The 24773-nt window shown below is 59.1% G+C and overlaps 1 protein-coding gene across 2 annotated transcripts in view; it reads left to right on the forward strand.

Moving 5' to 3' along the window:
• The window catches only part of SNX27 (sorting nexin 27), a 33874-nt gene extending 10093 nt beyond the window's left edge, over positions 1-23781 (forward strand). Inside the window, exons 2-13 of one of the 2 annotated variants that reach the window (XM_063357163.1) lie at positions 3321-3552; positions 6867-7059; positions 9196-9260; positions 9799-9903; positions 11000-11078; positions 12885-13048; positions 13271-13360; positions 15553-15702; positions 16013-16141; positions 16376-16435; positions 18240-18302; positions 23604-23781. In XM_063357163.1, the coding sequence (XP_063213233.1) occupies positions 3321-3552; positions 6867-7059; positions 9196-9260; positions 9799-9903; positions 11000-11078; positions 12885-13048; positions 13271-13360; positions 15553-15702; positions 16013-16141; positions 16376-16435; positions 18240-18302; positions 23604-23651 (1378 nt within the window). In that variant the 3' untranslated portion in view covers positions 23652-23781. The remainder of the gene's footprint in view (positions 1-3320; positions 3553-6866; positions 7060-9195; positions 9261-9798; positions 9904-10999; positions 11079-12884; positions 13049-13270; positions 13361-15552; positions 15703-16012; positions 16142-16375; positions 16436-18239; positions 18303-23603) is intronic. The other variant, XM_063357164.1, reaches the window with a different exon arrangement.
• The last annotated feature ends 992 nt before the right edge of the window (positions 23782-24773 follow it).

Here is a 24773-nt window from a genome sequence, read left to right on the forward strand (position 1 = left end):
TCTGTAAAAGCCGTGTGCGGCCGTTGGAGCACAGAGCCTGCATGGAGCGTTGCTTCCTTATCCCTTCCCTGAGAGGGTACCGGAGCTCTAAGAGGGCTGATAAGGTGCAGTAGTGTCCGAGCCGGGGGAATTGTTCCTGCCCAGCTCTGCCTCTGGCTCACAAGCGCCACTTGGAGCTTTTTAGACTTGGTTCGGAGCCTGGGATCTCTCACCCAGATCTGTAAGTGGAGATCCGGCTCTTTCCGGGCTGATTCTTCTAAGTAAAAGTTCAATTAAAAGCTGATGGATGTGAAGCGTCGAGAGCCTGTTCTCTTTCGTTTGAGAGCTGGGGATCGGAAGCTAAATCCTGCCCTTGATTTAAGGCGAGCTGCGATGGTTCTGTGACCATCTTCGCGGTGAGATGATGACAGTCTGCTCCCCGGCTCCGGGAAGGAGGAGCTGATTGCCAGAGGGAATATTTGAGAGCCCTTTCTCTCCCGGTGTGGTGGGCATGCGTGGCTGGGGAAGGGCAGACTGCTTTCCTCTTGCACTCCTCTGAAGCATCAGGTAGTGGCCGCAGCTGGCGCTGTGGAATAAGGGCGACGCTGGGCGCTCTGCGGGAGAAATTCCGACCTGTGAGCGAAGGCAAATTGGCGTTGTGCTGTGGTTGCCGCCGTTGCTTCAGCAGTGGTGAGAAACTCCCTGGCTGGTTTGTTCCAGGCTCGTCCCAAGCAGCCGCTCGGGAAGCAGAGGTGACAAGCTGACGGGGACCCATCATCTCCGGTGATCTCCAGGCTCTCCATCAGCCGTGCCAGAGCCAGGGGGATGCGGTGGGTGAAGTTCTGCCTGTTCCTGTTTATACAGGGAATGTTTCAGATACCAAACTCTTCCCAGAGACGCTTGTGATGACGGCAAGTTTATGGAGACTCGCTACTAAATTTAGCTCTTACCGAGAAGAAAACCAGGCTGGTCCTTTCCCAGATTTGGAAGAGAACCCAACAGCTCTCTTTGCTTTGAAATCAAGTCATAGGTCCAGCATCTTTCTAGGCTGGCTGAGGTATGGTCCGTATCTTCTGGGCGAAGCACGAGCCAAATGATGGTAAGCTGAGCTTGCAGGGAGAGCAGGAATGCTCTGGAGGTGGCTTGGGTCTGTCTTGGGTCTTTAGAGCTTCTCTGGGGCTCCTGGAGGCTTTGGGGCGGAATTGTGAGGAGCTTCCATGATCATGGAGGGCTTGGGGCGGGATTGTGAAGAGCTTCCACGATCACGGAGGGCTTGGGGCGGAATTGTGAAGAGCTTCCACAATCATGGAGGGCTTGGGGCGGAATTGTGAGGAGCTCTGGCGATCATGGAGGGTTTGGGGCAGAATTGTGAGGAGCTCTGGCGATCATGGAGGGTTTGGGGCAGAATTGTGAGGAGCTCTGGCGATCATGGAGGGTTTGGGGCAGAATTGTGAGGAGCTCCCACGATCGTGGAGGGCTTGGGGCGGGATTGTGAGGAGCTCCCACGATCATGGAGGCCTTGGAGAGGGATTGTGAGGAGCTCTGGCGATCCTGGAAGGCTTGGGGCAGGATTGTGAGGAGCTCCCACGATCGTGGAGGGCTTGGGGTGGAATTGTGAGGAGCTTCCATGATCATGGAGGGCTTGGGGCAGGATTGTGAGGAGCTCTGGCGATCATGGAGGGCTTGGGGCGGGATTGTGAGGAGCTCCTGTGATCATGGAGGGCTTTCGGTGGAACCATGAGGAGCTCTGGCAATCGTGGAGGGCTTTCGGTGGAACTGTGAGGAGCTCCCGTGATCATGGAGGGCTTGGGGCGGAATTGTGAGGAGCTCCCGTGATCATGGAGGGCTTGGGGCGGAATTGTGAGGAGCTCCTGGTGGAATTGTGAGGAGCTCCCGTGATCATGGAGGGCTTGGGGCACAATTGTGAGGAGCTCCCGTGATCATGGAGGGCTTGGGGCACAATTGTGAGGAGCTCCCGTGATCATGGAGGGCTTGGGGCGCAATTGTGAGGAGTTCTGGTTATCATGGAGGGCTTGGTGTGGAACTGTGAGGAGCTCCCGTGGTCATGGAGAGCTTGGGGTGGGATTGTGAGGAGCTCTGGCGATCATGGAGGGCTTGGGGCGCAATTGTAAGGAGCTCCCGTGATCGTGGAGGGCTTGGGGCACAATTGTGAGGAGCTCCCGTGATCGTGGAGGGCTTGGGGCACAATTGTGAGGAGCTCCCGTGATCGCGGAGGGCTTGGGGCACAATTGTGAGGAGCTCCGGCGATCGCGGAGGGCTTGGGGCACAATTGTGAGGAGCTCCGGCGATCGCGGAGGGCTTGGGGCACAATTGTGAGGAGCTCCGGCGATCGCGGAGGGCTTGGGGCACAATTGTGAGGAGCTCCGGCGATCGCGGAGGGCTCCCGGCGCAATTGTGAGGAGCTCCCGGCGCAATTGTGAGGAGCTCCCACGATCATGGAGGGCTTGGGGCGCCATTGTGAGGAGCTCCGGCGATCAGGTTGGAGCACTTCAGGAAGCAGCAGAGCGGTACTCGCTGCAGCAGTGCTCCGGGGCTGTTTGGGGCAAGGCAGAGCGGTTTGCCTAGAAGTAACGGAAGCGAACGGGCGTCTCCTTTGTGTCGCACCAAAGCCCGAGTGCCGGTGGGTGCTGCGCCTCGGTGGCTGGGAGCACCAGCTTCTGAAATGGCTTAGCTTTGCTCTCCGAGCCTCCTTCCCTCCTTTCTCATCCTTGGTCACCTGGAAGCTTCAGTTCGTGTTTAGGAAATTCATTTGCGGTTTGGAGCTGTAGAGGATCGGGAGACGGGCTCTGCCCTAGCCAGAGCAGTATGTTTTGGGCGTTGGGCGTTTTCTTCCCCGATTCTGTGGGCTTCTCGCGTTCGCCTTGAGCCAACGGGAAAAGGCTCGCGTTCTGGGTACGAGCGTGCCGTGCCGTGTCGTGTCGTGCCATTGAGAAACGGTAAAAACCGCAAAACTTGCGTTAAATATTCCAGGGGGTGGATGAGCCTTAAAGAAGTTCTAGCTGTGTCTGAAGCCATTAAACACAATTCAGTAAATAATAACCCTGATCTAGTTAAAAATGTTGGACTAGGTGACCTTTAGAGCTCCCTTCCAACCCAACACATCCTATGATTCTACGATAAGCCGAGAAATCACCAATTGGGAAAAATTAACGAAGTTTAGACCAGAGGGAAACAGGAGCAGCCGGGAGCGGTTGAGGCTGGAGGAGGGATTTCCGAGGGGCAGCAGGGACGTGGTGGATCCCTGGGCTGGCCCTGGCGTGGTTTGAAGGCTCTGCACTCGCCCCTGCCTCGCTCATGGCTTCTCTGCTTTCCTCTCGCAGGAACGGGGTGAACGTCGAAGGAGCGACGCACAAGCAAGTGGTGGACCTGATCCGCGCAGGAGAGAAGGAGTTGATCCTGACGGTGTTGTCGGTGCCTCCCCACGAGGCAGACAATCTGGATCCCAGCGACGACTCTTTGGGGCAGTCGTTCTATGACTACACAGAAAAACAAGCCGTGCCCATCTCCATCCCCACCTACAAGCACGTGGAGCAAAACGGCGAGAAGTTTGTGGTTAGTATCCGCTCGGATGGTGTTTTCGGGAGATGGGAAGTGTCTGCTGTTAGTGACGGGTGGTGGCAACGTTCTCTGTTTGTCTTCAGGATGGAGGCGCGTTAATTTATTATTGACCGGTTCTGACCCTGCCTTATTTAGGGGCGCCCGTCCTCCTTCTTGCTGTGCTCGGTTTCTCTTGCAGCTATTCCCGGCGTGCTGGGAAGCCTTTTTATTAATGTATCCGGAATAGCTTGATCTCTTGTGAAGATGAAGTAGGAAGTTATTTTGTTGTATAAACCTTCGTCTTTGTACCTCCTGCTTTACACCAAGCGTTTAAGGACATCTGTGAGAAATGTAAAAGCAAAGGGAGCAGATGTCTTGAGGCACAGCTTCCCATCTAACAGAATTTCTTTTCCCTTCCATCTCCCTTCCCCCTTTAGGGAGCGTCAGGGGAAATAGTTGTGGAAAGACTTTTTTCCTTGGGGCTCCCCGCCTCTTCTCTCGTGTTTATCGGGGAGGCTGGCAGTCATTTTCCCCGATAATGTGAGCTGTCATCGAAGTGCCTGACAAGGACGCGCCCTCTGAGGCTTAAGGTTGATTCTGGCTCGTCAGGGATGGCGGGCTGGGGCTGGTAAGGAAATATTCGGAGTGGGACCCAAACCAGGTTGGATGAAGACGCTCGTCTGCAGAACCGTTTCCTCTTGCACCGCTGGGGGTGTATTTAACCTCCTGTCGGCCGGGCCTTGCTTAGCTCTTTGCTTCCTTGCCTGGCTGTGGGGTGTTCACCATTTGCAAGCCAAGCATCCATCTCGGTTGCCCCATCCTCCAGCACCCTGTGCTGGCCGCTGCTGTGAGCGTGCCACGGGGACCGGCGGAGCCCGGCCGCTGCTGTGAGCGTGCCACGGGGACCGGCGGAGCCTGGCTGCTGGCCGCTGCTGTGAGCGTGCCACGGCGACCGGCGGAGCCCGGCCGCTGCTGTGAGCGTGCCACGGGGACCGGCGGAGCCTGGCCGCTGCTGTGAGCGTGCCACGGGGACCGGCGGAGCCTGGCCGCTGCTGTGAGCGTGCCACGGGGACCAGCGGAGCCTGGCCGCTGCTGTGAGCGTGCCACGGGGACCGGCGGAGCCTGGCCGCTGCTGTGAGCGTGCCGCAGGGGACCAGCGGAGCCTGGCTGCTGGCCGCTGCTCTCAGTGTGCCACGGGGACCAGTGGAGCCTGCAGCCAGACCCCAGCTGGCTCCCAGTTTCAATCAGCGACTGGTAGAGACAGAAGCATGCCACAAGGGCGGTCATTCTTCCCCCCGCAGAGAGCTGCTTATTGTTAGGAGCACAGTCCTACCCGTGTCCAGGTCATTTTCTCCTGTTCTCTGTGCTGCCTTCCTTTTTCCGGAGCCAGGGAACTGTGTGGCTGTCGGTGGGGGTGGATGATGGAAGGACTCGGGACGAGATGGCGCGTGTCGGATGTTGTAGTTACGCCGCTGCCTGGACTCGTGGCTGGAAGATTTGTGCCGTGTGTTGGCTCCCTTTGCCCTCCCAGCCCGGGAGGGAGGTTTGGCTGGAGCAGCCGCCCTCGGGATGCGGTTGTGTTGTGGTGAGAGGTGCCAGGAGACAGATGACAAACTGGCTCATCACTTTTTCCTCTCCCAGCTGAGGACAGAGACATTTTCCCAAGGAAGCCACGAGCCAGTGTCCATGTTGCAGAACCCAGCGTGTGTGAGAGAGGAAGGGTGGAGAGGGTTCGTCAGCACCCGGCTCACCAGAGGGGTCAGGCTCCCGTTGTCACTTCAACGCGTCACCCTGGCGTGTGTCTCTGAAGGGGACAGATGGGATCCCTGCGGATCCGCAGCCTCACGGGGAGCCCTGCTCTCCCAGCCTTGGGGGGATGCTGCTGGATCGGGTGTGCTGTGTGGGGCAGGAGAAGAAGGGTCCTGGAAACCAGAGGTTCTTAAAGCAGCGCAGTGTTGGGGGCGGCAAAGGCGGCCTCTTCTCTGGACTGCGACGTTCGGATCCAGCCCCATCCCGGCACCTTCCCCCGAGGTGACGCTGGAAGGGTTGAACGCGTGCTTCGCTTTAAGGAAAAAGCTGTGGTTTTGATGGAGCGCTTTCCCCTTGTGAAGGTTATCGGGGAGGTGTGCGGAGGGTGAGTGAGCTGGGACCGCCCCGGGCCCTCATCGGGGGAGCAGGTTGGGCTTTTGAGTCTTCTGAAGGCTGACAAAACCACTCGCGGTGTGTCTTCGGCACGTGCTGGCCTCCTCCTCTGTGCCCTGCCGGCTTCGGGAGGACGGCGGAGGGTGATGCCCTTCTCCAGAGGAGGGGTAGCGGTTGCAAACGTCAAAACGCCTGAACCTGCTCTCTTCCTTCTGCAGCCCTTGCCTTGTGTGAAGCTAATTAAGGTAACACTGCTGTTTGGGACCTCCTTATCACTGAGGGCGTATTAGCAAGGCCTAGATAAGAGCTTGTTTAACTTGCCTGTGAGACTCAGCAGATCGGCTTTAAAAATGGAGGCGGCTGGTTAATGAACGGGAAGGGAATTCCCTGAAGAGCATCGCGGTGCTGAGAAATGTCCTGAGTCCATAACTCTGCTCCAGGTTTCCCCTGTTTGGGACCGGAGTCCTGTTTCCTTAATGCGCCCAGAACGAAACTGGAAGAGTTGCACGCATAGCAAAGAAACTAGTTACCGTGGGGGGGTGCTCCTAAAAGAGATGTAATGCTGCTTCTCCCCTGGGATCTGGTGCCTGACGGCTGCCAGGGGCCGTGTCCAGACAGGATCCGAGCCTCTGCTCGGTTTGGGACCCCTCTGTGTCTCGGGGAAAGCAGCGTTGAACCCGAAGCCGAAGCTCTGGGGCTTTGGCTGCACCGTGAGGCTCAATTCTGCGCCAAGCTGGAAATCCAGCGGTGGCGTCCAGCCCCTCTGGAAGGTGATGGGGCTCTCGTTGCTGAACGCAACCGATGCCGTCAGGACGGCGTTTGCTGTGGCATCTGTCTGGCAGTGGCTTGGTGCATCTCGGGACCCTCCTGTGCCCAGGAGATGCTCCAGGTGATGGCTGCATTGGGGCTCAGGACCTCGCGTAAAGCGTTTGGGTGGTTTTCCTCTCCTTTTGGAGTAGAAACGCCTTGAACTCGTGCTAATCCTGCTGCTCTCGGATGGAGGTAGTAGCTGGGACACCCCCCAGCTCCAAGGATTGGCAGTGGCATATTTAGCTGTTCGTACCAGTTTCTCATTCTGGTTCAAACCCTCCTTATTTAGTCCCGTGGGTCTGGGAAGGCAGAGCTGTGCCAGTCTGGATTTGGGAAGCTTTTCTCTCCCCGCAGTGAGCCTCTTCTCCTCCCTGCAGGTCTACAATGTTTACATGGCGGGCCGCCAGCTCTGCTCCAAGCGGTACCGGGAGTTTGCCATCCTGCACCAGAACCTGAAACGGGAATTCGCCAACTTCACTTTTCCACGTCTCCCGGGGAAATGGCCCTTCTCTTTGTCGGAGCAGCAGCTGGACGCCCGGCGGCGAGGGCTGGAAGAGTACCTGGAGAAAGGTACTGAGCTGGGAGCTGCGCGTCGTCTTCCTGGCAAGCGGGGAAACGAATCCCCGGGGCATATCGTAGAATCACAGAATGGTTCGGGTTGGAAGGCACCTTTGAAGATCATCTAGTTCCAACCCCCCTGCCCTGGGCAGGGCCACCTCCCACCAGCCCAGGTGGCTCCAAGCCCCGTCCAACCTGGCCTTGAACCCCTCCAGGGATGGGGCAGCCACAGCTTCTCTGGGCAACCTGGGCCAGGGGCTCACCCCCCTCACAGCCAAGAATTCCTTCCTCACATCTCATCTCAATCTCCCCTCTTCCAGTGGAAAACCCTTCCCCCTCGTCCCATGGCTCCCCTCCCTGCTCCAGAGTCTCTCCCCAGCTTTCCTGGAGCCCCTTGAGGGACTGGAAGGGTCTCTAAGGTCTCCGCGGAGCCTTCTCTTCTCCAGGCTGAACCCACCCAACTCTCTCAGCCTGTCCCCATAGCGTAGGTGTTCCAGCCCTCTGATCATCTTCGTGGCCTTCTGCTGGCCCCGCTCCAACAGGTCCACGTCCTTCTTGTGCTGAGGACTCCAGAGCTGCTCGCAGGACTCCAGGTGGGGTCTCACCAGAGCGGAGCAGAGGGGCAGAATCCCCTCCCTCGCTCTGCTGGCCACGCTTCTTTTGATGCAGCCCAGGATGCGGTTGGCTTTCTGGGCTGCAAGCTCACGTTGAGACTCCCATCCTTCCACCGGTGGCCCAAAACTTCACGAGGATTTGGTTACCTGTGAGGGAGAGAAGCTCCTGTGTAGCTGGGTTGGATTTTACGGCTGGAGGGGTGAGAGGGAGCTCAGACTTGCCACGGCTTAATGATGCATGTGTTACCGGCTTGCAACGCCCGTCCAACAACAAAATGTGTAATTAGTTTTTTAACGCACAACAAGCTTTTATTTCTGGTGTCATATTGCTCCAAGATCCAGTGATCTTGGAGAGGAGGAAGGCTTTGGAGCAGGGGAGAAGGTCGTGTTCGAGGCTGTTCTCGTCAGGCTCAGCCAGTACGTTCGGAGCTTGCTCACGGCTGAACGCTGTGGTCCTGGTTGATCAGAAGTAGGAGCAGGAGCAGCAGGAGTTTCCTTTATGGAATCACAGAATCGCTGAGGTTGGAAGGGACCTGTCAGACCATCGAGTCCAACCATCAACCCAACTCTGACAAAAACCATCACTAAACCATGTTTCGAAGCACCACGTCTGCCCGGCTTTTAAATCCCTCCAGGGATGGTGCCTCCACCACTGCCCTGGGCAGCCTCTTCCAATCCTTGACAACCCTTTCGATGAAGGCATTTTTCCTAATATCCGTCCTAAACCTCCCCTGGCGCAACTTGAGGCCGTTTCCTCTTGTCCCGTCGCCTGTTCCTTGGGAGAAGAGCCCGACCCCCCCTGGCTACCCCCTCCTTTCGGGGAGCTGTAGAGAGCGAGAAGGTCTCCCCTCAGCCTCCTCTTCTCCAGGCTGAACACCCCCAGCTCCCTCAGCCGCTCCTCACAAGACTCCTGCTCCTCCCTTTCCCAGCCCGGGAAGCAAAGCCCCATCTTCCCGTGAGACGGACGTGGTCAGGTTTTCCCCACTCCGCTGATATCTCAGCCCTGCTCGTCCATCTTCATCCTCGGGTACCAGCTGGAGGAAGGGACGGACTGGTTGCATCTTAGAGGCAACGTGATACACTTGGGGTGCAAATTGTTTGCTGAACTTGCCCTAAATTCCCAAATAGTTTCAGTCCCTTCTGGAATAACTTTTTTTTTTTTTTTTTTTTTGGAGGCAAAAGCACTATTTGTGAAATCCTTGCCCACTTTTAAGTGTAGTCTAACCCTCCTGTTGGCTGTGTGCCTGGGGCCCAGGTTTCACCCACAGGGAATATCTCGATGAGTTACTCAACACCGCCGTTCCTTACTATCCTAGGGGATTCGGGCTGGATCGGTCTCCGTGCCGGGACACCTGATACAGCCCCAAGAGCACTTGCTGTGAGAAGGTTTTTCCGGGCTGGAGATACCACCCTCGTTTCACGCCGCCCGCGGAACAGACAGTTGTTATTGCCACGTCGCCTTTGGGTCGGTGCTGGGAGGGGAGGTCTCCCCCTTCCCCCGGCACCCCGCTAACCTGCGCTCTCTGTCCCGCAGTGTGTTCGATACGCGTCATTGGGGAGAGCGACATCATGCAGGAGTTCCTCTCGGAGTCGGACGAGGTAGGCACGTCGGCGCTGAGGTTCTGCCCTGACCCTCCCTGCGACACGGGCCGTAAATGCCTGGTAAAACCAGAGGAGAGAGCGGAGACATTCCCTGCCGAAGCCTCAGTTGGTTGAACAGCACACCATGGCAAAAAATCAAGGCTGCAGTTTGCTGCCTGTCACTGCACAGAGGAAACCAGGGAGCTGCCGTTTGCCCTTCGACTGCCGTTGTTTTCCCAACCTTTCCGCCGTGCGTTAAGTTGCCGTGTCCCGGAGGTTCCTCTCCCTCTTCCCTGGCGAACCCGTGAATGGAGAATCCTACCCCGTCGTGGTCCGGAGCGGTTTGCTCGGCTTCCTGTCTCGCAGCAGAGCTTGCGTCTTCCTCCTTTCAGAATTTCTCTGCTGCAGACCAGAATGGGATTCTTGAGGCTTGCAGACCAGCCGGTCGTTAAAGTGACCGTTTTAATTAGCCAGCACAAGGCAATAAATAGTCCGTAGAGCTCCGGGCTCGGTTCGTGTGATGCTGATTTCTCTCCTCTCTTCTTCCCTCCTGCAGAATTACAACGGCGTCTCGGACGTGGAGCTCCGGGTAGCGCTACCAGATATAACGACAGTGACGGTCAGAGTCAAAAAGAACAGCACTACAGACCAGGTCTACCAGGTGAGCTGCTGCTTTTTTTGCCTTGACTGGAAGATTATCATGTTTCAGATGTTAACGGAGACCCCGTGGGTGCCCTCTTGCTCCTCTCGAGTGCGGGTGGGCATCAGCGACGCCGCTTTGCTGTAGCGGAGAGGACGGGGACGCTGGAGAACTCTAACCTGCCGCCGTGCTGAAGCAGCGTTTTCGCTGGCAGGCTTGGCTGCAAGGACAGAGTCATCGCTGAATTAATTTTCACCGATAATATCTTCAAGCTGGCGGATGGCTCTGAGCGCTAGGCGGATCGTGGTGTTATGGCTCGCAGGGGTTGCGGTGGAGGAGCTGGATCCAAGAGCTGTCTGCGGCCAGCCCGGGAGTCCCGCCGTGGCTGTGTGGCAGGACAGCGGGCTGAATATTCAGCGTAGTGACCCTTTGGGGAATCCTCTGGCCGGGTTACAGGTGTGCAAGTGGCCGGAGGCCCAGGGCTTTAAGTGGTAAACCAAGGACAAGTGACTTCAGCCAGCACCGCAGGAGGAAAAGTGGAAGCTGTCAGCGGATTAGGGGGAAAAAGACGATGCGGGGGGGACGACCATTTTTTGAAAGGGGAACTAAAAATGTTGCCGCAAGCAAGGTAACCCGGGGCGGGTTGCGAAAGAGCAGGCTCTCGGGAGCTCGATCTGCACGGCAGAGCCCCGCAGGCGGGAGCCGGGGTAGGTTCCTGCGTTTGGGACGCCGAGTTTCACGTCGCCTCCACCGAGTCTCTGCGTTCTGGCTGTGGTAGCAGCGCGCGGGGTTTTGTTGGAGAAAACTCCTGGGGGAGGTGTGCGCGCCTCTGCTGTCAGGAGCTGAGGCTGGAGGCGTCGGAAGAACAGATGACCTAATTGTCAGCCGCGGTGGCACTTAAAATCTAGAGCAATTTACAGGAAGGTGAAAGCAGGAGAGTCTAAGCCTTTGCTTAAGAAAACATCTGTTTTTACTGGAAGAGTAAAATTCAGGTTTTCCGTGGTGACTGACACCTGGAATGCTTGGGAATAACCCGTACGAAGCCAGCCTTGCCCTGGAACGGGACCGGCAGCTGCTGACTCCGGTTTTGCTCACCCCCTTTTCCCGTTCTCTTTAGGCTGTGGCTGCCAAAGTCGGAATGGACAGTATTACCGCAAACTACTTCGCCTTGTTTGAAGTGATCAATCACTCCTTTGGTAAGTCTTTTAATCCCCTCGGCGCTGACGAGGGAGGGAGGGAGGAGAAAGCTCTGTGGCGCTCGCGGAGCCCGGCCGGTGGCACTCTCATTGAGGTCTTATCTCTGCTGGCATACCCAGGAGGAATCGGGCAGGCACAGCAGGATCTCGTAACGAGGAGCCCTCGAAGTCTGATGGCTTTTTTTCCGCTGCCGCTTGACTTTCTCTTTCTTAAGCTGTTCAAGGAGATGAGCTTTTCGTTAAACCGAGAGATGCCTTTTACTTCAAAGGGTCCAGCTTAGAAAAAGTGGGCAGCGTCACTGCAGCACAGCCGTCTCCGAAGAGCCGGGGGGGGAGCGGCTTGGGATGGGTCTTCTCCATTTCCTTTGCTGGAAAGGAAAGAGGATGGGAAAGGAAAGAGGATGGAGGGCACACGTAGGTGTGGGGCAATGCCCAGGCCCTGGAGGGGACGTGCTGCAAGCTGCATTGTAGCTTCTCGTCTCTCCTTACGGCGGTTAAATCCTGGTGGTATCTGAGGTTTGACTGGGGGATTCTGGGCCATCGTTTTGGCAATTACTTAATTGCCCTCCTTCCAGCTTAGCGCCCGCTGGGGTCTCCCGGCTGCTCTTCGCATCCCCGGCCGCAGCAGGCTCTGGTTTCACCCGGCTTCGCATCGGGTTCGCTGAAGCTGTAGAGAGGCCAAAATGTCACGGTCACGCCACAAAAGGGGTGTCGTGGTTGGTTTGTGGTTGGTTTTTTGGATTGGTCCCGTCCTCCGTCCCCCTCCCGCCCCGTGCTGGGTTTTAAACCAAGTGTATTTCTCACTACCTTCATTCCTGGATTGTCACCTCTGTATGTCTCAAACTCATCCCGTTGGTACGGCAAACCGTGCCTTGCAGGAAAGATTCCTAGGGCTGTTCCTCGCGCTCACAAGATTCTGGCTGAATGGCAGGGGCAACTTTTAGCTGCTTAAAACCCTCCTAAAACGACTCATCTGATAGAACAGGCTGGGTTCGCGTTCAGATGCTGACCCTGGGGCAGCCAAGATACCGCCAGTCTCCTGTAGAACAGTTGACGTTGCAGAACTGCCTCTGCCGCCGGGTTTGTGGTCGCTCTTTGGGGGTTCCCGGGTGCCGGCGCGTGACGGAGCAGGACACGGGGAGGGAGGAGCAGGGCTGGAGGCTCGGCGTGTTGTTTCGAGGCTGCCGAGGCAGGGCTGTGCGGGGAGTTCCTGCTCGTGGGCGACGGGACGCTGCAGCCGGCTGGCACGGTCCCACGCAGGAGGCTTTTACGCTGCCAGACTCTAACGGGAGCTATTAATTCCTTGTTCCCTTGAGTGCCGCGCTCCTCAAACTGCGCTGGGAAGTAAAAAAACTCCAGTTAACCTTTACGGCTCATGCTTTCTGGACACTCGCTGCAAACATCCACGTTTATCCCTGTCTGGATACGCTCCGTTTAATTTCTCTGGAAACCATAAGCTCCGTCTGCAGTAAGGTGGCAGCCGTATCCCTCCCTACCTGACGGAGGAGATGCACTCGCCTTTTTTGTCCATCGTAGCTGGGCAAAGCAGATTTGAACGCAGGAAATGTCTCGTCAGGGGCTTGCTGATGGCCCGGCTGCTCCAGCTTGGCTGAGCAATGGTTTTGTCCGAGCTCTGGTGGCCGGCGTGGGCTGACACTGTGGACGGAGGTACGGAAAAAGGCTGGATTTGGTCAGGGAGGAGAAGGAAGGGCCCTGGAGCAGAGCTTGGGGCTGAGGGGCATGGCCGCTGCTGAGGCTGTGTGGGGCTCTGCGCTGACCTCCGTGTCTTTTGTGCTTTTTTTCCAGTGCGCAAACTGGCGCCCAACGAATTCCCCCACAAACTCTACGTGCAGAATTACACCTCGGCGGTGCCGGGAACGTGCCTGACCATCCGGAAATGGCTCTTCACTACAGAGGAGGAGGTTCTTCTCAATGACAATGACCTGGCGGTCACCTACTTCTTCCATCAGGTGGGTGCCCAAGAGCTGTAATTTTTTACTGGAGGTAGGGTGACATGAATCCCTGGCTCCCAAAGTGTCCTTTGGCGTATTGGCAACGGAGTGTGAAATTGAGGGCCAGTCCTGCGCGGGTACCTTCAGCCTCAGGGCCGGCCGAGGAAAGCAAAGCGTCGTGACTCAGTGAAGAGTCCCCTGGTCTGACCTCCTGGGTTTCCTTTCCCTTTTTCTCTTTAGGCTGTTGATGACGTCAAGAAAGGCTACATCAAAGCAGAGGAGAAGTCCTACCAGTTACAGAAGCTGTGTGAGCAGAGAAAGATGGTCATGGTGAGTTATCCTACCTGGCCTCTTTGCTTTCCCCCCCTGAGACACAGGCCCAAGTTGCCCAGAGAAGCTGTGGCTGCCCCATCCCTGGAGGGGTTCAAGGCCAGGTTGGACGGGGCTCAGAGCAACCTGGTCTGTGAAAGATGTCCCTGCCCAGGGCAGGGGGTTGGACCAGACGATCTTCAAAGGTCCCTTCCAACCCAAACCATTCCATGCACACAGCCTTGGAAAACCCGTCTTGCTTGGAAAGCGGTAACGGTGGAGAGCTGTGGGGGTGCGGGCTCAGCGCAGGAGGGGTTGGCAGGCCGTGCGGACGCAGGAACGCCAGGCGCAGGGCTGGCCTGTGCCCGAGGGTCGGCTGCTGCGTGAACCAAAACCACCCCCTCGTGCCTGGCGCGTTGGAACATTGTCCTTGGCAAGATCACCCATTGACTCGGCTCCAAACAAGGCAGCGATAAAACCTTGTGGGTTATTGCCGGTGTTGAAAGGTGAGGTGCTTAACGTGTGGTGTAGCAATCCTTCACCTGCAGCCCTTCGGGGACGGCTCGCTCTTCCGAGTAATTGAGAGGCAAAGGTCTCCTCCTGCCTCTGAGATGGTGGTGCTGGGCCAGCCGAGGGAGGGATGGGTCCTGGCCCGCTCCTAATGCGAGTTGCTGCCCCCTCGGTGCCGTAGTTTCTTTTCGCCCATCGGAAGTCTTCCCAGATTGCAGATCCTGTGTCAGAGCTCGCTGTCTGGTCAGGGATTTTCTGCCTCTTACCGCTTTGCCAAGCACATGCCGGGGGCTTGGTACGACGGGATGAGCCTGCCCCGGCGTGGAGGGGATGCCCTGGGCTCATCTGCCAGACGCGAGCTTGGCCGCAAGATCAAAGAGCGGAAGAATCTGACTTGTAAATAACTTCCCGGGTTGCTGGAGGCTGCCCTTTCCCTGCCTCGCTGCAGCCCTCCGGCCTTCTCCCAGCCAGCCCGACCGCTCTCCGGGAGCTGATGGGTTTGGGATTCCCTTCTCCAGCTTGGCCGGCCCTGCTCAGACTCTCCTCAGGGCTGGTCTGGCTGCGGTAGCTCCGAGGGGTCCCTGCTGGGGGGACTTGCGTTGGGGCGGACCCCGGAAAGGTCACCTGAAACGCTAAGCCAAGAAGGTTAATTATTAACTAATGATAAAGATTAGTAAATAGACACTTCCTCCTGCGGGTTATCTCATGGCTGGGTTGTTTCTGCCCCACTCCTTGGCCGCCAGAGAAAGATCTGAATCTTTGGAAAGGGTATATCCCAGCATATATATATATACACAAACACACACACACACACACCCCCCAGGTGCAATAGGTCAAGAAGACAACGTCTGTGTCCCAAAGAGCCTGTGAAGCCAAAGTACTTCATCCTCTACCTCCCCCCCATGCTCTTAAGGGTCCTGCTTGGAGCACGGTGCTTGAGGATCTGGCCCCTTCCTCCCCTCTGGATGCGCGGCTTTTTCCTTGGTTAAAAAAAAAAAATCACTCCGGTCTTTCTTGTAGTTCTGCCCTACGTGAACCTTTCTTGGTGCAACATAAAGTTGCTTCTGCCACGTCCTGAGCTGTGACTCTTGAGCTCCCCGCGCTTCTCCGGTGTCCTCACTGCGCTACGCTCAGAAACAAAGAGCCAAAATACCTCTTTGAACCTTTTCATGAGTTGCAGCACGGGCATCGAAGGACTCTGAGAAACCCGGATCCCGCATCGGCCCCTTTTTCTGGTCTCAGCTTCAGCCCGTAGCGAGGACGGGGGTGGCTCAGGCCAGAGCGGGGCTCTCGGTCCCGGGGCTGCTTTAGCTCCTCGCTCGGATCCGTACCATCCCGGGGGAGCACGTCTGTGCCGATCAGCCACTGCCTCTCTCCTGGGAAAGGGGTTTTGGTGTTGGAGGCTGCGAGGAGCTCTGTGTTTATCCATACCTGGATGGATCCAGGGTTCGGAGAGGGGAATGAGCAGCTGAGGCGTCTCCTTCCTTCCCCGGCACAGCCCTGCCTGGGGGTTTCGGTGCCCTTTGGAGGGGATCCAGCCTCCCTGGGCTGGGGTAAAGCCAGGGATTTCCGAGGGGGCGATTAGCACCAGGGGGTGCGAGGGGCGGAGGCGGTGGGGGAAGCAGGAGGATGCCGGGGCGGGTGTGGGGTGGTTCCCTTCCCTTCCTCCGAGCAAACCGACGCCTGCGGCTTTCTCTCCGCAGTATTTAAACATGTTACGGACGTGCGAGGGTTACAACGAGATCATCTTCCCCCATTGCTCCTGTGACTCTCGGCGGAAGGGACATGTGATCACAGCCATCAGCATCAAGCACTTTAAACTCCACGCCTGCACCGAGGAGGGGCAGCTGGAGGTAAGGGGGGGGTCCTGAGGAGCTGGGGCTCCTCGCCTTTGCCATAGGGACGCAGCACCGGCGCCCTGTCCCCGGAGCTCGGGGCGGGCTCGGGACAGCTGCTGAGAGGATTTTGGCAGTGGCTGGGAGCGCAGGGCTTTACCTGGCTGCTCTGTGGGTGTTGGCGTGGGTCTCCCCTGCTGCTTCCCCGGCCCGTACCTGTCCCCGGGCGTCCTCGTTCCCTCTTGGCATCACTTTTGCCACCTGAGCTGCCCTAAACCTCCCCTTCCTCACGGTCCGCTGCCCTCACCCGGGTTTTATTTCCCTTCAGAACCAGGTAATAGCATTCGAATGGGACGAAATGCAGCGGTGGGACACGGACGAAGAGGGAATGGCATTTTGTTTTGAATACGCACGAGGAGAGAAGAAACCCCGATGGGTTAAAATCTTCACCCCCTATGTAAGTACCCCTCTTCTTTGCAGCTCTGCGAAGGAAAAGCCCGGAACCTGCTTGTTTTCCCTCTCGAAGCTGGAGGAGCAGCCCGTGCTCCAGCTTTTGGGGTGGGAGGAGACGCGGGGGCCGGTGGCCACCAGGAGGAGCCCGCAGCACGGGGAGCGCCGGCCAAGGCGAATGGGTGCCAGGGCGGCTCTTGGGGCTGCTGCCGCTCTGAGAGACGCCTCTTTCCCTTCGCAGTTCAACTACATGCACGAGTGCTTCGAACGGGTCTTCTGCGAGCTCAAGTGGAGGAAGGAGGTAAGAACCCGCAACCGCCGGGAAACGGCTTCGCCTTTTACGGGAGGCTTTTAGCGGCGAGAGTTTCTGCCCGGTCCTGCAGCAGCGGCTTCTACGCGGAGTAATCGGGACCCTTCGAGGAGCGAGACCGGGTGTTTGGGGAGCGCCGGGGTGGGACGGCTGGCTTTCAAAGACCCCGGGCTCGGTAGGTGGAGGGCGTTTCGTATTGCAGCTGGAGCGAGGTGCCGGGAAAGCCTCGTGCAGGCGGGACTGACCAGGATAACCAGTTCCCCAGGCTGCGCCGCTGCAGCTGCTCGCTCCCCGCCGTCGGCTGTTGAATGCAGATGGCGAAACGTCCGTCCTCCGCAGAGACGATGCGGGTTGCTGAATTATTCAGAAAGGGTTGTGAGAGCCTCCGTCGAAAAGCTGCCGAGAAGCACAGGGAGGTTTGGGGGGCTTTTTGTTCTGAATCGCAGCCCGAGGTGCCTGCTCAGCCTCCGCCGGTGGAAGCTGCGCTCAAGAGCTGACTCTGAGCTCCTCTCCTCCCACCCCAGGGAGATGTTTTATCACCTCACGTCCATCTGCTGCTGCTCCTCTTTGGGGTTGCCCCACATCTGTTGCTCCCCAGGGACTGCTCCCGTCAGCTCCGCTTGCCGGGAGGAAGCAGAGAGCCAGCTGGAAAAGCTGCGTGCAGTCGGCTCGCTCAGCCGGCCCCAGGGTGCTCTGGCCTGGGTTTGTGCGGCTACCGAATCCTCATCCCATGTCTCTGCTGTCCCGGAGATGGCCCTCTCCCTCGTGGCGTCAGAGATAAGCAGCTGTTGGAGGTTGGATCCTCCCTTGCTGCCCTTGATCCCGTCGGTGCTGTTGGCACCAGCCCTCCGCTTTCCGCTGGTGGCTCCTTTCAGCCAGGTGATGGATTCGGGTACCTAAAATAGGGCTTAAACGCGGCAAGTCTGAAATGGTGATCCGGGAAAATCTGCCCTGCAGCTGCCCGCTCCTAAATATGGGGGGATGCCTCCCTCTTGCCTTACCTGGAAGTTTCCTGCCTGCTGGGCATCGGCCCGTGGCGGGGGTGTTGGTGCTCGTCCTCGGCATGGCCGGGGTCCAGGCTCGGCGCCACGCTGGCGTGGGAGGCGTGTTGGAGACGTGCAGAGAGCGCAGGGCCTGGACCGCGGCAGCCGCGCTCGCTGGAGGATGTAACAGCGGGATGGAGGAGTGTAAACCTGGAAGAGTTTCCCAGGAAATAAGAAAACGGGATTTTTGGCTGGCCTTAAGCTTCAGGGGTGGAAGCTGAACCTCCCACGAGTGACAGGAGACCGGCAGGCAGGGGCGAGGAGACCTCCTGGTGCTGGGCTGCGCTCCAGAGCCTGCGGAGACCCAGCTCAGCCCGTTTATCCCGTGGACAACTGCAGGAACAGCCGTCAGGAGTCCCCTGGAGCCCGGACCCGCTTTGTCCTGGCCCTGAGCCTTGTAGCAGGGAGGACGCGGGGCTCGACAGCGTGTGGTTATAGAGTTCGGCCGAGGAACTTGGCTGTGGGGTTTGTGCCCCAGCTGGAGGTGACCTCTCTGTCCCTTGTAGGAACAAATCTTTGTGGCTCGCTTTCTTTCACGCGGTTGAAGCTGCCCCCGTGGGTTGCTGGGATTATTCTCCAAATCCCAGCTCCTCTGTAGCTCCCCCCGTGTCTGACGTCCGGGGAGCACCCTGGATCCGTCCCGATGCTCTCCCAGCCGCTCCAGCACCAGCTCTTCAGTCTCCTCCCGTGTCCCCGGCTCTGAGTTTTTTATTTATACCCCTTTTTTTTTTTTTTTTTTTCCCCTTGTGAAGGTGGAGGAGGAAGCAACAGGCAAGGATAACGAGAACTGCAGTAAAGACAATATGTGCAGCAAGGTAATCGGGCTGAAAACGAACAGCATCTGTGCTCTCTGAGCCGGTCTGGCTGCTCTGCTGCCGACGTAGCGTCTCTCCTGCTTCTCCGCTCCGGTTCCTCTTAGCGTAGGACGGTCTCCTTTCCTCTAGCGGCTTCTCCTTGGAGGGAACCCGCCAAATTAAATCCCCCGCCGCCGCTCTTCATGGCGTGGAGACGGCTTTGCGCTTAAAGGCCTTTTTTCCTGGCTTGGTCCTGACTTGCCGCTCTCCTGGACTCCGCCGTGCTTTGGATGACCCGGGACATGCCGCCGCCGCAGCTGACGGCTGAGACGCGAGCGGCGGCTCCCTTCGCCTCCCTGGAGGCGCAGTTGTAAAGGGGACAACCGCTTCTTTTAAAGGACCAAAGACTCGATCCCGCAAGCCGCAGGCTAGTGGCATCTGGCTTTTCTCTCCTGTTTTTCTGCAGCAAAGACCTTTAGGGGACTGACACACGCCGTTCGCAGCGCTGCTTTAACCGCAGGGAGCAAAACCGCTTGTGTTGTAGCACCTCCTAAACGCACCCCTCTCCTCCTGCTGCTCTCTCCCCGGCCCTTTTCGCGTTCAGCTGGACAGGATTTAAAGCTAAACACTTTAAATGGCTTCAAGAGGCGCCAGGAAGCGTCCCTGAATCCTCTAGGATATCTCCTCGTAGGCTTTTCTCCCAGCGCCTTTTGCCGTAGCGTACGCGCGGACGAGGCTCGCCCGGGGAGTTGTGTGACGCTGTGTAAACGCCCCGACGTGGTGCGCGCCGGGAACCGCGAGCTGGCAGCGTCCTCGGCGGGGGGCTGCGGACGTGCCGTTCCGCCAGCGTGGAACCCGGCGCTCTGCCCTCCTCCCCCCGGCTCCAAATCCTCCTCCTTTTGCTCGGGCTTCGGAAATAGCTGCGGGTTATTTAAGTTGTGGGAGCGAAAGCGCAGCGGTGTGTGCGGCGAGGCCGAAAGTTGTTAACCCCGGCGGTACGGGTAGGTGCTGCTCTCGGGGAGGAGCTGGGTCGCCTTGGCTAGAAAGTGTTGGACATCAAAGAGGGCAGCAGAAAGCTGTAGTAGACGGTGTGGGATGTGTCACCGGTGTGGGATGTGTCACCCGTTCAGGAAAGAGCCGTGAAAGGCGGGGGTGTGGGAGCCTCCCGCCCTGTGTGATACTTCCTCTGCCGCACAGATCCTGCCCGATAAGGCTCCCTGCCATCGCGCCGGGGTAAACCCTCAGCCCCCGAATGCGTGCGAAGGAGGCTTTTGTCTGCGTGTGTTCCTCCTGCCTTGCCCCTTCCCACTTAAAAGCGGCTGTTTGATGTCTTCTCTACAAAGCCCGGAGCCGCCGGGAGGGATTCGTTCCTGCTGCCGGCGGGTGAACGGGGCGGCTCGGCAGAACCAAAGAGCTGCCCTTCGCCTGAACCACGCTGGGGCTCCGCTCCCCTTCCCAAGCGCTCCGCTTCCCATCCCAGCGTTCCTTCCGGGGCAGCCCCCGACAAGGGCCGGAGGATTCTCTGGCTCCGGGAAATGAAACGGCCTCGTCCGGGCAGCGGCTGGAGCCGGTGGGCGAGTGGGGAGAGCTGGGGGCTGTGCCCCAGCTGCTGCCTCCCAGGGACGGTTCACGTTTGTCCCTCGCTCATCGCCAGCAGCGAGGGACCCAGTTTCCCCCCAGGGAGGAGGAGGAGGAGGAGGAGGCAGGGCGTGAGGGCATCCACGATAATAGATCCGGAAGTGGAAACCGGGGGAATTGCTTTTTCCTTCCCTCTGAAATGGTCCTGGATACTAAACATCCCGGTGCTCCCGTGGCGGGGAAACGTTTTTTTGGGTTGTTTTTTTTTTTCTCCCATTCAGTTTATACCCATCCGCCCTTGGCAGCAGCTCCTGGCAACGTCTCCCCACCCCCGGCGTGTGCTCCGTGGTCACCGGCCCCCCCCCCCCCAAAAACCCACTTTGGGGGGGGCCTCCCAAACGCTGCCTCTTCCCACCCCCCCCCTCCCCAGCATCAGGCTGCCGGAGCGGGAGCGTTTCTGACCGGTCGCTGGCTCTTTCTCACTCCCCAGGGTGAAATAAAACGATTGATGGAATTTGGCAGCTACTTTACCGATATATTTAGTGCTCCGTAAACTGCTGGCTTGCCTTTCCCCCCCCCGCGCCCCCAATCCCCCCCCAGCAGATGCTGGTAGATAGTGCTGGGTGCGCCGAGGAAGAGCGGGGTTTGAGCTTCTTTCTTTTTGCCGAGAGACGAGAGCCCGGCTCCTTGTCGGACCCTCCTGCTCCCCCGGGGACGCGGTGGCTCCTCTTGTGTCCCTTCTCGGGCTGGGGGGGGGGACGCTGAGGATGGGAGGAGGCTGGCTTATTGCAGGTGACAAGCTCCCTTGGGGGACGTTGGGGTGGCTCGGAGCGTGTAGGTGAAGTTGTGGGACGGGAGGGAGACGGTGCCATGGGGGGGGGGGTGGGGGGCTGTCACCTGTGACCCCCCAGGGCCTGGTGGGGGGGGGGGGACACGGCGAAACGGCTCCGTCCTCCTTTCGCGAGCAGCGGCTCGGCTCGGCGTAGCTCTCGCAAGCGGAATTTGGGTTATTTGCAGCCTTCGGCCCTTTTCTGGAGGGAGGGAGGGTTGCAGAGCCGGGAGAGAGCGGGGCTTCCTTGGGGGGTGGCGGGGGCGGGGGGGGCCCTCCAATTCCCAGGGGTGCTCCTGGCCTCCTTCCTGCCCTCCTTAATCTCGGAGCCGCTTCCCCCGCGGGGTGTCGTTTGCCTTTTCCTCCGGCACGGGGAGGCTTCGTTAGCGCCGGAGGCTTCGTTAGTGCCGGAGAGGAGCTGGGATGCGCTGGATCCCAGCGAGCGCCGTGGCTCTCCACAGCGGAGAACCCCCCCGGGGGGGGGGGGGGGGGGGGCAGGGGGGGTCCCTGGCGTGTCCAAACCCCCAGCTCATCCTTCTCCCCTCGGTTTGGGGACTGCCCCCCCCCCCCCTCCAACGTCATGGCCGTCCTCCTGCACGGCGCATCCCTGCGGCATCCCGGACCGCTGCGGTCTGGGCTGGATGGAGCTGGAAGATGCCGGGGGGGCCGGGTTGGGGGGGTGTCCAGCGCCCCGGTGTGACGCCGAGCAGGCAGGCGAAATCATCGTTCGGGGCTGAAATATAAAAATACCGAAGGGTGACACCGGTGCACGCCCCTAGAAGCCGGGCGGATGGTGGGGACGTCTGCCTGGGCCGGGGGGATGGCCACGGATTTAGGATGGGACGCAGCGGGACCCTCCCTTGCCTTCTGGCATCGTTCCCATCCGGAATCGGAGCCAGCCCCGAGATGGGCAGCAAAATCGCCCTGGCTCGGCCGGACCCGCCTTGGGTTGGGGGGGCTCCCCCCAACCACCCCTTCCCAAAGCTCCCGCAAGCCCACGGCACGTCCCCGTCCGGGATCGGGGGTCAGAGTCCCCCCCCCCCGCCGCTCCCGTGAGTCCCGGCTCTCCCGGCTCCCACCCTGGGCTTGAGCAAAGGCCGTGGCCGTGGGGGGGGTGGGGGTTAGATCCTCGCCCTCCCCGGTACCGGCCAGGATGTGGCAGTGGGGACTTGGGGCCTGGGACGTGTCCCGGTGCTGGGGACATCGCTGTGAGGTGACGTGGGGATCTGGGGGGCGATTTGGCTGCGAGCCCCGGCCTCCCCCCCCCCCCACCCCGCCCCCCCCAAAGCCAGCTCCTTGCCCCACCGCCTCCCCGAGCTCCGTACCCGTGGGGCTGGGGGGTCGTGGTGGCCCCAGTGGCTGGCCCCAGGCTGTCACCCTGGGCTGGGGACAGAAGACCCCCCCCCCCCGCGCCCCGGGATGTCCCCCCGGTCCCTTCTGCGGCTGTCCCCAGGCTGTCACCATGGGCTGGGGACGGACAGCCCCCCCCCCCCGGGTCCCTTCTGTGGCCCTCCCCAGGCTGTCACCCTGGGCTGGGGACAGACAGACCCCCCCAGGATGTCCCCCCAGTCCCTTCTTTGGCTGTCCCCAGGCTGTCACCCTGGGCTGGGGACAGACAGACCCCCCCAGGATGTCCCCCCAGACCCTTCTTTGTCTGTCCCCAGGCTGTCACCGTGGGCTGGGGACGGACAGACCCCCCCCTGGGTCCCTTCTGTGGCCCTCCCCAGGCTGTCACCATGGGCTGGGGACAGACAGACCCCCCCCGGATGTCCCCCCAGACCCTTCTTTGGCTGTCCCCAGGCTGTCACCCTGGGCTGGGGACAGACAGACCCCCCCCAGGATGTCCCCCCAGACCCTTCTTTGGCTGTCCCCAGGCTGTCACCCTGGGCTGGGGACAGACAGACCCCCCCAGGATGTCCCCCCAGTCCCTTCTTTGGCTGTCCCCAGGCTGTCACCCTGGGCTGGGGACGGACAGACCCCCCCAGGATGTCCCCCCAGACCCTTCTTTGGCTGTCCCCAGGCTGTCACCCTGGGCTGGGGACAGACAGACCCCCCCAGGATGTCCCCCCAGTCCCTTCTTTGGCTGTCCCCAGGCTGTCAGCCTGGGCTGGGGACAGACAGACCCCCCCCCCAGGATGTCCCCCCAGTCCCTTCTTTGGCTGTCCCCAGGCTGTCACCCTGGGCTGGGGACGGACAGACCCCCCCAGGATGTCCCCCCAGACCCTTCTTTGGCTGTCCCCAGGCTGTCACCCTGGGCTGGGGACAGACAGACCCCCCCAGGATGTCCCCCCAGTCCCTTCTTTGGCTGTCCCCAGGCTGTCAGCCTGGGCTGGGGACAGACAGACCCCCCCAGGATGTCCCCCCAGTCCCTTCTTTGGCTGTCCCCAGGCTGTCACCCTGGGCTGGGGACAGACAGACCCCCCCCCAGGATGTCCCCCCAGTCCCTTCTTTGGCTGTCCCCAGGCTGTCACCCTGGGCTGGGGACGGACAGACCCCCCCCCCGGGTCCCTTCTGTGGCCCTCCCCAGGCTGTCACCCTGGGCTGGGGGTGGACAGACCCCCCCAGGATGTCCCCCCAGTCCCTTCTTTGGCTGTCCCCAGGCTGTCACCCTGGGCTGGGGACAGACAGACCCCCCCAGGATGTCCCCCCAGTCCCTTCTTTGGCTGTCCCCAGGCTGTCACCGTGGGCTGGGGACGGACAGACCCCCCCCCCGGGTCCCTTCTGCGGCCGTCCCCAGGCTGTCACCCTGGGCTGGGGGTGGACAGACACACCCCCACAACCCCCCCCCCCCCGCCCCGGGTCCCTTCTGCACCCGCAGGGCTGTGGCTCGGGGTGGCAGGAGAGCCCGAGCCAGCCCCCCCCCCCGACCCCCCCCAGGTGCCAGCCCTTTTAATGTCCTTTTTCTTCTCTTTCAGAACATCTTTCAGATGGTCAGGTCACAGCAGAGGGACGCGGCCACTTAGCCCCTCGGCGCGGGAGAACGTGACACCCCCCCCCCACCCCCCCCCACCTTCCCCCCCCCCATTTCCCCCATTAACACTTAAAATTCTGTTATTGTATTAAAGCCCTTAAACTAAATATTATTAATAATAATACCATTTGTGAACGTCAGTGTTTCTGGAATTCGGGGGGGGGGGGGGAGCGGTGCTGGATGGCAGCCGAGCCGCCAAAGGGCGGGGGGGGGCGCTCCGTGTGTTTTCCCCCCCCACCCCAGGGTCCCGCTCCGGAAGACGGACTCTTGCTTTTATTTTTTACAACTGGAACTGGAACCGTCGCCCGTTTGCACTGGTCCGACATATGTATGTAAAATAAAAAAAAAAAACAAACAATAACCCCCCCCCCCCGACCCCCCCCTCCAAAGCTATATATACAAATTCCGTGCATGTATAGACATATGTATATATATATATTTCTTTTAAAGTTTCACGGCGGTGGCAGTACCTTTTTTTTTTTAACGCCTGCGTTTTTACACGCATCCCCCCCCCCCCCCCCCCATCCTGGTTTGCGGTTTGGTTTTTTTTTTTTCAAAAACACCTGACTTTAGCGGGGGGGGCGGGGCGGGAAACAACAGGGAAAAAAAAACAGGGAAAAAAAAACAACAGGGAAAAAAAAAACAGGAAAAAAAAACAGGAGAAAAAAAAGGAAAAAAAACCAGGAAAAAAAAACAGAAAAAAAAAAAACAGGAAAAAAACAGAAAAAAAAATATGGAAAAAAAAGGAAAAAAAACAGGAAAAAACAGGGGAAAAAAATGAAAAAAAAAACAGGAAAAAAACAGGGAAAAAAAAAGGAAAAAAAAACAGGAAAAAAACAGAAAAAAAAACCGGAAAAAAAACCAGGAAAAAAAAAGGGAAAGAAAAAAAGGAAAAAAAAAAGGAAAAAAAGCAACCCCAGCCCAAGCGATGTCGCGGGGACCCTCGGCGCCTTCACCAGCCCTTGATTTTATTATTTTTTATTTTTTTTGGCCTGCGTTTTGGGTCCATTCTGGGTATTTCGAGCGATGGCGGGGGACGTCGGGCTCCGGGAGCGAGCGGAGCCCGGCTGGGATATGGGATCTGGGGGGGTTCCAGGATCCGTCCCGTCGCCCC

This window comes from Chroicocephalus ridibundus, chromosome 21, assembly GCF_963924245.1.
Source record: "Chroicocephalus ridibundus chromosome 21, bChrRid1.1, whole genome shotgun sequence".
In the NCBI taxonomy this organism is placed as follows: Eukaryota; Metazoa; Chordata; class Aves; order Charadriiformes; family Laridae; genus Chroicocephalus; species Chroicocephalus ridibundus.